The 12,169-nt window shown below is 50.9% G+C and overlaps 1 protein-coding gene across 1 annotated transcript in view; it reads left to right on the forward strand.

Moving 5' to 3' along the window:
- The window catches only part of TEAD4 (TEA domain transcription factor 4), a 78,269-nt gene extending 69,944 nt beyond the window's left edge, over positions 1–8,325 (forward strand). Inside the window, exons 12-14 of the mRNA XM_070409535.1 lie at positions 1,511–1,651; positions 2,785–2,937; positions 3,044–8,325. Of these exons, the coding sequence (XP_070265636.1) occupies positions 1,511–1,651; positions 2,785–2,937; positions 3,044–3,157 (408 nt within the window). The 3' untranslated portion in view covers positions 3,158–8,325. The remainder of the gene's footprint in view (positions 1–1,510; positions 1,652–2,784; positions 2,938–3,043) is intronic.
- Positions 8,326–12,169: the final 3,844 nt, after the last annotated feature.

Below are 12,169 nucleotides of genomic sequence, written 5' to 3' on the forward strand. Positions count from 1 at the left end.
GAGCTGCCCACCCGCACCACAGCTATGAATAGGGTGGAGGATGGGGAGCAAGGGGCATTCTGAGGGCAGGAAGGCGAGTGGTGGGGGGCACCTTTCAGAGTAATGTAGGAGGCAGCTTTCTTCTTAGGCTGAGAAAGTAGAGAAGCAAGCTTGTTTGGGGAGGTGCTTAGAGTGGGGGATACAGGGATGGAAAGGAGAAGGGTGGGGTTGTAATCGGAAGGAAGGGGCACTGAGGACGAGACGGGGCATCTGGGTGCATTGCCTGCATCCTTGGCCAGCATCTCCTGGGCCTGCAGCGTCACCACGGGGCAGGTTCTGGGGCAGACGTTGGATTGTCACTTGTGGGCTCTGTCTTCCCCAGCCCTCTTCTCTCCATCCTACCCCAGACAACCAGCTCACTTATCCTACTTGCTCTCCCACAAGTTTCAGTTCTTTGAGAGCAGAGACAGTGTTTCGGCCTCTCTGGTCCCCCACTGCTCTCCCTATGCTGGGCTGGGCAGGATAAATGGTGACTGGTTGGAAGGTCAGGTGAGTGAAGAGTTGGTGCAGAAGCCCTGGTGTGTATTTGAATTGGGGGCAGAGCTGGAGCTGAGAGGACTCCCCTCATAAGCAGGAGATTGCAGGTCCCTCCTTGGGACCAAGGGACCTCTCTCTTCTCACCCGGCGCCACCCAGAGGTGAGGGGTGGAACATCACACGTAACTTATTGAAGGCTCATCCTCTGCCCTAGCCCTGGGGAGATCTTAGTTCTTGCCTCCAGGGTGCTTACCATCTGGAAGAGGCAAGGCCACCTGAACAGATCTTGCCAGCAGGGGGCGATGAGGGGCATGTCCAGATCACTTTGGGGGTGCTGGGGCAGTGCTACCTTTGTATAGTCTGAAGAACCTAAGAGGGTTGCATAGTGTTTTTTTAGGTGGCACATGAATAAACATTTTTAAAAAATAGTTATGCAATTGTTTTCATGTATATTAGAAAAATAGAATCCCTGATTTCATGACTATATTGCTAAGAATGGAGTTAGGGAATAAGAGTGAGTTGATTTAAAAGAAACCATTAGGGGCATAGTAGGACCTGTGGTAGGTGGTACATGAATGTAGCCTTAATCAAAGGGACGCCAGCAGTGGCTAAAGTCTGAGAGGCATCATTTTATGTCCTGGCCTTCCCCCGTCCCCCGCCCCCCCGCCCCCCGCTTCAGGTGCCTGCCTTTCCCAGGCACTTGAGCTTCCTGCCAGTTCTTTTTCAGGCATGGTCCACATTTCTGCCTTGTAACTAATGCAGGTTCCAGTGTTTTTCTCTGTTGTTTAGGCAGCAGAACCTGATCTTATGCCAGGCCTGCAAGTGAAGAAAGGTGGAAGCATTCCAGCCTCCTACTGTCCAGGTTTCATTTAAAGCCTCCTGGTTGCTTCCTGGCCCTAGAACCTGGACTGGGGCCCCAGAGGTCTCCATGTCTCCGCCCCGATCGTGTGCCTGCTGACTTACCTGTCTGCTTCTTGGCTTTCCCATGTCTCCAGGCAGACCTCAACACCAACATGGAGGACGAAGGCAGCTCCTTCTACGGGGTCTCCAGCCAGTACGAGAGTCCCGAGAACATGATAATCACCTGCTCCACCAAGGTCTGCTCGTTCGGCAAGCAGGTGGTAGAGAAAGTGGAGGTAGGAGTACCCTGTGCACTGTTAAACCAGACCTTTAAGCTGTTTCAGGTTGGTCTTCATTCATGCCCTCCGCTTTCCCCAAATTTGTCTGAACTAATGAAGCCTTACCCTCGCTGTCTCTTAGTTATTGATAACCCACCTCATGTTAATCCCTACCAGATGCCGGGCTGGTACTAGGGAGGAGGCACGCCCTTCCCAGTGTTCTCACCCCTGGCTGCACTTAGATCACTGGAGCTTTTGAAACTTACCAATGCAGAAACCCCGCTTCACAACACTTACCCCAGAACCTCCAGCGTGGGATCTGGGTAGTAGCTGTTTGTAAAAAGCACTTCAAGTTATTTATTTTAAATTAATTTTTTGTTTTGAAATAATTGTGGACACTCAAGCAATTGTAATTCCATGTACACTTCACCCAGTTCCCCTGAGGGCAGTATTTTGCATAACTATTAGCAACCAGGAATTGACATTGATGCCACTTATAATCTAATTCAGATTTCATCGGTATTTGTGTGTGTGTGTGTGTGTGTGTGTGTGTACAAATACATGACAGTTCCATGGCCACAAGGATTCCTGTGCACCCTTCCCCATGTTATTTTAGTGTGTGGTCAGGACTGAGTTGTCTTTTATCCTGTCTTGCCTATTGCCACTACTCTGTCTTTTTTTTTTTTTTTTTATTGATTTTTTACAGAGAGGAAGGGAGAGGGATAGAGAGTTAGAAACATCGATGAGAGAGAAACATCGACCAGCTGCCTCCTGCACATCTCCTACTGGGGATGTGCCCGCAACCAACATACGTGCCCTTGACTGGAATCGAACCCGGGACCTTTCAGTCTGCAGGCCGACGCTCTATCCACTGAGCCAAACCGGTTTTGGCACCACTACTCTGTTTTGAAGCGCTCCTCCTCCAATGCTCACCTTCTGAGCATCGGAGCTCAAGGTGGATGGTCCCTCTGCTGCCACTCGAGCCCCTGTTACTGAGGGAGGAGGAAGGCTCTGAACTCAAGAGCCTCTAGGCCTTCTGCCTTTTCTTCCACTTAAGAGTCAGTGGGTCCTGGAGCTTCCCTAAGCAGCTGGGCCTGGGCTGGATGTGGTCAAAAGAGAACCTAAGCCCTGCTGTCCCCTCGGTCCTGCAGACAGAGTATGCCCGCTACGAAAACGGCCACTACTCCTACCGCATCCACCGGTCCCCGCTCTGTGAGTACATGATCAACTTCATCCACAAGCTGAAGCACTTGCCCGAGAAGTACATGATGAACAGCGTGCTGGAGAACTTCACCATCCTGCAGGTGTGGGGGGCAGGGCTGGGGGCACTGCAGGGGTGGGGCAGAGGGTCCAGCAAAAGGCATGGGGCCTTCTGGGGCCTTAACCCCTCACCTTTTCTCTCACCCACAGGTGGTCACCAACAGAGACACACAGGAGACTTTGCTGTGCATTGCATATGTCTTCGAGGTGTCAGCCAGCGAGCATGGGGCTCAACACCACATCTACCGGCTGGTGAAAGAATAAGAGACTTGGGGAGCAGGGACGGGGGAAGAGATGTGTGTGTGTGTGTAGGGACTTGGGGTGGGGACCTGCAGGGACAGCCCCTTGAAGTGCCAAGAAAGCTGACCCTTCTTACCCAGGAACAAACTGTGCCTCAACCTGCAGTGCCCAACCCCAAATAAACCCAAGATGTGTATTTTCACAGGACCCCACCTGGCTGGCTGTAGGAGCCCTGGGAGGGACTGTGGGAGAAGGGGGGCAGTCTGGGAAGCGGGCCGGAAGCAGCCCCAGAGATGCATCATGGGCATTTCTGAAGCCATTGCTCCAGTGAACTCGCCAGGAATGTCGCCAGACACTGAAGGTCAAGCTGGATGGTCCCTCTGCTGCCTGGAGCCTCTGCACTCTGCTGCTGGCCATGCTGGGAGGCCTGAGGATAGGCACGGGGGCTCCCATCTGTGCGTGCTCGAGTGTGCACCACAGCTCCCTGAGCGTGCTGCAGCTGCTCTGCCTGGCACCTCTGCTGCCACTGCCACAGGGCAGCTAACGGAGGCCCGTCCAACCCAGGCGTGGGTTTTAGGTGTGGAGGTGACTGAGTTGCTGGAAGGGGACACCGAGCCATTTAGTTTTATTCATCTCTGGTGGTTGTGGACTCCATGGCCCTGCTGGCTTGTTGAGGGGACTGGCTCCAGATCAGAGGAGCCCGAGATGGAGGACAGGAGGGGCAGTGCTGAAGCAGGCTGCTGAGTTGTGCAGAGGCTGGCGTCGTGCAGCACCCTTTTTGGTGGCGAAGGCCAAGAAAGTTGTGCAGAGGTCTGTGGTGACCCAGTGGTCTCTCAGACCATCCAGTTCTGACTGGAGTCTTACCTCCCTCCCAGCCAAGATGCCTGTCGGGTGGTGACCACCTCAGGGCCAGCCCAGGCATCCACTCCCTCCCCAAACAGTAGTTTCTGTGCTCCTTGGGGCTGGAGAAGGGTGTGGAACCAACGCTGCGTCTAGAGGCAACCACCTGTTTATTTCCTGCTAACAGGCCAGCTTTGGGTTTCAGCAGTCCTGGCTTCATCCTAGTATTCCTAGCTGCCCGACTTTGGGCACATGTCTCCACCTTTCTGAGCCTGTAAAGGGGGCAGGCAATAGCACTCACGTTAGAAGGCCTTAGTGAGGAGGAGAGAGAATGTCTACAAAGTGCCTGGTGCAAGATGCACTAAACAAATATTATGATGATTAGCTTATCACTCACCTCCCTCAGGGAGGCTTGGGCCTTGCTCTTTGCTGCCATCTAGTGGCTCTTTGGTATCATCCCCAGTGGGAACCACAATCCCAGGTGCCTGGGATTCAACTTGCCTACAGGTGTTTACTGTGCCCCACGCTCACGCGGGAAGATAATATATATTAATACACAAATGAGGAAGACAGTGTCTAGGAGGGGTACAGAGTGGTGGTTAGGAGCAAGCGTCAGACCACTAGGATTGGAATCCTGGCGTTTAGCTACTGCCTAGCCCTGTGACTTGGGGTAAATTCCTTAATTTCACTGTGCCTCAGTTTCCCCAACTGTAAAATGGGTCTAATAACAGTACCTACCTCGTTTATGTAGAGAGCCTACCATAGTGTCAAGCACATAAATGTGTTTGATACATATACTTTGTTAATAGTAGGAGCTTTCAGTCAAAGGAGTCAGATTGGAAAACTGGCTAATCTGATCCTCAGACTTTGCTGTGCATTGCATATGTCTTTGAGGTGTCAGTCAACGAGCATGGGGTTCAACACCACATCTACCAGCTGGTGAAAGAATAAGAGACTTGGGGATCGGATGGGGAAGAGATGTGTGTGTGTGAACTGGACTTCAGAGATGGGAGTGAGCAGGGTGTGGATGATTCAGGGAAGGGGCCCCAGTGGAGAGGGGCTGCCCCTTAACGGATGGGCAGTGTTTGGATACACAAGCAGGAGGAAGGCCGGCCCTCCTTCCAGGTGGGTTACCTAGTCTCCCTCTGTCCTCCACAGGCCAGAACCCCTCTCTTTATTAAAAAGCTTTAACAAACACACGGACTACTGCTAGATCTCATACCAAGTTGCTTAACGCTACTGTTCATGGGGGCCGAGGCGGGGCGTGGGGTCCCCGAGTCCCTGGCTCCGGCTGGCGTGTTCCCGCATGTCTGTGAGGGTTTGTGTTTGTGTAAGGCTGCCCGTCCCTCCCCCAGTCACCAGCACAGCCTTGCCCTCTCCCCTCTGCCCTTCCCTTTTCCTGGGGCTGTTTGGATAAGGGAACTCACGGTGCCTGCCCTGCTAGCTGACTGTGAACCTTCAGACAAATGCTCACGAAGGATGTATGAGCAGCCTGTTGACCGTGGGACAGATGCACAAGTGAAGGGGATGATCTTTTTGTGTTGTGAGTGGGAAGGAATCTGCATGTGTTGCTGGGCCAAGTGTTGGCTGTGAGTTTTCCCTTTTCTTTAGGAGCTGACCTCAGTACCCTAATGGAGATTCATCTACTTATAACTAAATTCCAAGCCAGTCAGCCGTGGGGAACACAGATGAGCTGTAGAGCCTGTCCCACTGTTGTAGGGCAGACTGAGACCCTTGGGGCAGACAGGAGACCTGATCTGGCCCCACCTCTCCTGCAGCCTCCCTCACAGGCCCTGGGCTCTCTGAATCACTCATCCCAGCATGTCTCTGCCTCTTGGCTGTGGCCCCACATGTTCCCGGGCCTCTGCCCCCACTGGAGAACGGTTACTCATGCTTCAAGAGCCAGTGGAGTCACCTCCCCTCATGCAGAAGGGTTTGCCACTCCTCTTGTGTGGCAAAAGCATTCCAGTCCGACCCGTTAGAGCACCTGTTACATGTACGAGCAAACAGGGACTTCTGTCATCTCTGCTAACCCTCACCCCACAGGTACGGTGCTGTCCCGTTTTGAAGGTGAGGAAGGGGGCACAAAATGGGAACTAACTTTCTTGCAGTATTCATACATTTATTCACTCACTTAGCACATATTTATTTAAATTCTGCTCTGTGCCAGGCCCTGGGAATGTGTTGGTGACCAAGACAGACGAGGTGCTTGGGGCACTTACTAAACTTTACTGAGGAAGAAAAAGTGAGCAAGGAAACAAGATGTAAACTGTGATACATGCTGTGGAAGAAGGAGAGTGTCCTGATGGTGGAACACTGGGGAGCCTCTCAGGCCTGGGAGGGCAAGGGCAGGACAGTGCCTGGTGTGTTCCAGGCCAGAGAGGAGGGTGTGTCGAGGGTACAGAGGGAGAGACGCAGGGGCTGAGGTGCGGAGGCCGCAGGGCTACATCCTGCCCAGGCCAGCCATCCAGATGGGGAGGAGCTGGTGATCCAGCTCCCTCCTCCGCAGGGCAACCCCCCTCACTCGGTTTTACTCCATGGGAAGGGGGTCCTGGAAGTGTTTTAAGCAAGGGAGTAAGTCTTTTTTATCTGAGTTTTAGAAAGCAGCACTGGAGCCTCCTGGACTACTGAGAAGCACATATAATTGTCTGCTTCTGAGTCTGTCTTTCCTCCTAGACTCAGTTTCTGTGGGTGGAGACTGTAGCCTTCCTGGTCTGTTACTTCCTGTAGACCACACACCACTTCTGGAGCCTACCCGGGGCTTGAGTGACCGCACGTGTATAGGCAGTGGGATCCATGCCATTGGGGCCGGGGAGGTGTGTAGGCTTCCTGAGGCCTCTGGGGTGGAGCCCTTGACCTCCTGACACAATCTAGAGCTAGCAGGCACCGTCATGGAGATGGGGGCATGGAGACACTGCCTGTCTTGTGGGGTCTGATGATGACAGAGCAGCCTGTGACCCAGTGGCCACCAATGAGCTTCCATAGAGTAGGATGAGCTAACAAGAGAGACACATGCAGAAGGAGTTTAAGGTGTGTGTGCACAAGTGTGGCGTGAGCGTGCGTGTGGACACAGGCTCTGCCCTTTCAGGACTGAAGCCAGGGGTGTGAGGAACAAGGGGCTGCCATGGTGTGGCCTGGCCCAGGCCTCCTGCATACTACGTATATCTGCTCCCTTCCCCTGACCGTAGGGTTCAGAGGACAGTGGGCAGGGTGGTGACAGGGCCAGCGGGAGGAGGGCTGACACCCCTTGTAAGCAGGAGTGATGACAGCAGGCAGCTCTGACAACTGCCAGGGCTGGGCCTGGAGGGGGCTCTGCTGGGCCACACCTGCACAGCGGAGGAATGTGAGGCCAAGCAGTACTGTGTTTGGCTTTACCCAGTGACCGTTTGTGTTTGACCTCTTCTTACCTGTTACGTCAGCTCCAAGATGAAAACAAAAGCTTTTCCCCAAACAGTTAAATCTATACAAGTTGTTTTTAAGACCTTAAACCCTGGAGCCAGGCTGACCTGGGGCTGAATTGCCTTCTTACAAGCCGTGTGACCTGGGACTTGGGACCTAGTCTCGGTGAGCACTGAGAAGGCTGATAACTCAGGGCAGATATTTTCAGCCTTTTCTACCTTGAAGCACCATAAGTGAATTACTAAAATTCTGCGGCACACCAAAAAAATATTTTTTGCTGATCTGACAAAAAAAAGAATAGGTATAATTTTGATTCATTCACACCAGATGGCTATTGTGTTGCCTGTTGTCATTTTTTTATTTGACAACCTAAAGGAAAAGAGGTCAGCGCTCCTGACTAAATAGTCAGGTGTTGTATGTTTTAAAAATTATTGTGGCACATGGTTGAAAATCACTGACTTGGGGGTATAAAAATTTCACCTAACTATTCACACACACACACACACACACACACTTCACCTAACTGCTCTACACACACACACACACACACACTTCACCTAACTGCTCTACACACACACACCCCACACTTATTTTTAGAGAACAAAACAAGCTCTAGGCAAAACAGGCTGTGGGAGGCCTCAAGGCTGAGAGAGCTGGCCCCAGGGCCCCAGTGGAGGGTCTTAAAAGGGAGGACAGAACAAATGTTGGCTAAGTCACTCTGAGTAGGAAACTGTCTGGAATTTGTTTGTTTACTTCCTGAGAAAGGATGGGGAAAGGGTCAAGTGCCTTTGTAGGCGGCTGGAGACCAGTTGGTGGAAATGGCTAAGGGTCTTTTTAAGCTCAAGGATGTCTAATATTCAACTAAGTTTTTGTATTTTTGCTATGAAAACCCCCTTTGTCTCTCCACATCTTCAGTAAAGTCTACCATGTACACAAAGGCTTTTGTCGACTGATTTTTTTTTTAAATAGAAATAAAAGTCATCTGTCAATAGAGCAACAGAAGCAGCAGGGGCCACAGAGGCATCATAACTGAACCAGGCCAGCGGAAGCCTGCCCAGCCAGCCCAGTCCCTCCGGAGAGAATGGAAAGTACTTGGGGGTGCTTGCAAGTATGGGGGTCAGAGACAAGTGCCTTGGCCGCCACCTGGGTCATGTAAATTCCTTAGTTTCTGTGAGCTCTGCATTTTTAGAAGCACAGCATTAGGTATGTAAAAACAGAGGGTCACAAAAAGCCACTGGATCTGGAAGTGGTCAAAAGGAGGTTCTGGCAGGGCTGGTAGGATGTGGTCCTGGCTAGGCATCTGAGGAACTTCATTGTAGCCCTTAACCAGCAGTGAGCAGGCCCACAGGACTAGCGTTGCTCACAAAGAACAGTGTGATTGATAAGCCCAAGTGCCACTTCACTAACTCACATTGGGCAGGTCATGGGAGCACCTGTGTGTGCTTGTCAGCACCCTCCTCCCCCGTGGGAAACCAGATCATTTGCGTCTGGTGGCTCGTGCATATGTTCAACCAGGGAGTTGGGTGGGCTTAAAGGACTGCCAGCAACGGTGAGAGTCTCGTGCCCCTGTCTCCACTTTGGGGACCTGAATTCTCCTATCCAAGGAGCAAGGAATCTTTTTTTTCTCTGGAAATTGGTTAGAGATGGCTCCTTTTTTGTAACCACAACACCCATTACATGATGCTGAAAAGTCCCAATGCTTGTGAATATTCAGTCGGTTGGCATTCCTCAGAGCACCTAATGCATATTAGCTGCTATGCTATGTTCCCCTTCACTAGCTTGGGATTCGAAGGGGATAATTTTGAAGCCCCATTAACCTGCAGCTCCCCCTGTGTGGGCTGGACCAGTGACCTGACACTATTCTCTCTCTAACTATAGGTCTGAGAGCACTGAGAAGAGGCAGCCTTAGACTGAGTTTTCTTGGTTCACAGGAAAAGGGGGAAGGAGCAGGAAAGCAGAAAGGGTAGGGAAAGAGTAGGGTGGGAGTGCCATTATTGTCCCCTAAGACTTGTCCTTTTAGGCCTTTCCAGGAGGGATTGCGGTGGGAGCGGTGGGGGCTGGTGTGGCACAGCAATCATTCCAGCACTCAGTAAACACTGAGCACCTACTGTATGCCAAGCACCATGCATGGTGGTGAGGGTGCCAGGGGATAATGCAAGGACCCTTGCTCTCATGACGTCCATTCTAGTAGGGGAGACTGATAATAAACAAACCATAAAAAAGGCAAATAAACAAGAAAATACTAGGAAGTGATCAGTGCTTTGATGAAAATAAAACAGGATGATGTATCAAAACAGTTTGGCCATATCCGGCCTGCTGCCTTTTTTTTTTTTTTCATCCCTGGAAGCTAAGAATGGTTTTTATGTTTTTAATGGATGAAAAAAATATCAAAAGGAGAATAACACTTGTGACTTGTGAAAATGATAGGAAGTCCGAGTTTGTGTCCATAAATAGAGTTTTACTGGAACATAGCCACCGTTGCCGGTGCACGTCCTGCCGATGCCTGCCTTTGGCTGTGACAGGTGAGTGGTGGCGGCAGAGACCACATCCAGCACATCCAGCACATCCAGCTCGCGCTGCCTGGGACACCGTATGCACTTACAGAACCAGCTGGCTGACACCTGTGTTCAGTGGCTGGTGGGGACTTCTTCAGAGTGGGTGCTCACTGAAGGCCTCTCTGTGGTGACAGGAGGAGCCAGCCATGTGAAGACCTAGAGGAGGGAACCCCGTTTGGAGGGTGCTGAAGTGGGGAAGAACTCGGTGTGTTCAGTGGCAGGAAGGCGAGTGCAGCTGGGGGAATAGCCTGTCCTTATTTCCGGGTAGCCAGACCGCCACTGATTTACCCGAGGAAAGCAATGGCTTCAGGATGCGGTTCATCTCCCGCCCTGCTGTTTCTCCCGGGTGCTTTTCTCTTGGTTTGTTCTGGTCTTGGCCACTTCTGTTAGAGCCTTGCCTGGGAACCTGCTATTGCTTCTAGGTCAGAGGGGCACTGAGAGCCAGGCGGCTCGGCCCAGGTGGGAGGTGTTGGAGGCCGTCTGTGGCCATCCGGTGGGGCTCTTACTTTAGGGAGTGGGTTTTGTTAGGGTATTTCTTCCTGGCCTGGTCAGATTCCGTGGAAAGTGTTCCCCCAGTTTCTTGCTGGAAAGAACTGTGGCCACCAGCATACTGGGAAGTAAGTGGGAGAAAATGGCCAGGGATGTTTCAACATTCAGTGTGGAAACTTTTGCCAGCTCTCCTGTTTGCTGCGCAGTACTCTTGTGCTCAACTGGACCTGGTGTCCCCGGCCCAGACACACCAATGTGACCCTCTCCCACAGAAAGCAGCCCCAGCTTCTGGCTGTGCTGGGGAGGGGCAGCCCCCACTACATGGAGTCAAGGAGATGACTTGGGGTGCTGTCTCTTCTTGAACTGAATTTGAGCAGTTCCCTGTTTTTACCTCCATTTCCAGAGTTACCTGGTACCATCAATTCTTGACTTTGGGGGAGTTGATGGTATAAATCATGTTCCTTTTTTACTTTCTCTGGGTTAGGTTTCAGCTTCTCGGGTCTGCTAAGTCAATTGGCATTTGTTCTGTTTTCTAGCTTCTGGATTTTTGTTACTATTATTTCCTCTCCTGTTTTCTTTTTAAAGTTCTTTAGAGAAAACTTTAAAAAATCCCTTTACAGTCCTCTTAGAAGGGTTTCAAGAGGGAGCAAAGTATGTAGCTCTGTTGAATCGACCACCTTTTTCCTGATTTTCTTACTTAAAATACCACTGTGCTCGTTGTGTGAAGACAGATAATAGGAGAGCAGGAGTGGAAGCAGAGAGACACAGTTGGGGGCTATCTGAAGGTCCAGGTGAGAGCTGATGGTGCTCTGGATGAGAGTAGAGTGGTGGATTTGAAAGAAAATGGGTGACCTTGAGTTATGTCCTGAAGACAGCCACTATGGCTTCCAGATGGTTTGGTTGTAGGGAGTGTGGGAAAGTGAGGAATTAAGATTAACTCCAGAATTTCCTGGCTTAAGTCATTGGTGGCATTTACTATGATGGGAAAGTCTTGGGGAGGAGCAAGTTTGTGGGTGGAGATCAAGAGTTAAAGTTGAGATACCTATTAGACATCCAAGTGGGGTTGTCAAATAGCAGCTGCATATATGATAGTGGAATCAAGGGGAAATGTCAGGGCTGGATTTAGACTTCATTGGCATCTGAATTGGTATTTAAATCCTTGGGACTAAATGACATTACTTAGGAGGAGAGTATGGATGGAAAAGAAAGAGGTGCCCAGGACTGCCCGAGTCATTCCAACATTTAAGGATAGAAGAGAGGAGGGAGACCAGGGCAGTGTGATTTTCTTCTCAGTAGTAAAGAGAAAAAAAATGTTTCCACAGGAAGTGGTGAAATGCTACTGGCAGGTAGATCAAAAAGATGATGGAGAAATGACCATTTGTGATCTCCCCTTCTTTGTAATAATACCCCTCCGTTTTAGCTGGGCACATGGTCACTAAAAATAAAAACCATATTTCCCAGGCTCCCTTGCAGCTAGTATATGGCCAGTGGGCATTAGTAGAATTGCAATTTCAAAGCGAAGGGCCATGTTCATCTTCACCTCTCCTTTTCCATTGATTACATTGTGATGTAATGGCTGAACTTCCTGCAGCCTTTTAGGACCATGAGATGACCTTAGCAATGGAAGTTACCCATGGAAAAGCAACAGGTTAAAAAGGACTGCCCAGTTGGTGTGGCTCAGTGGTTGAGCACTGACCCATGCACCAGCAGGTCACTGGTTCTATTCCCGGTCAGGGCACATGCCTAGGTCACA

This window comes from Myotis yumanensis, unplaced genomic scaffold (assembly GCF_028538775.1).
Source record: "Myotis yumanensis isolate MYYU_CA2020_CCGP unplaced genomic scaffold, mMyoYum1.0.hap1 SCAF_3, whole genome shotgun sequence".
NCBI classification, from domain to species: Eukaryota; Metazoa; Chordata; class Mammalia; order Chiroptera; family Vespertilionidae; genus Myotis; species Myotis yumanensis.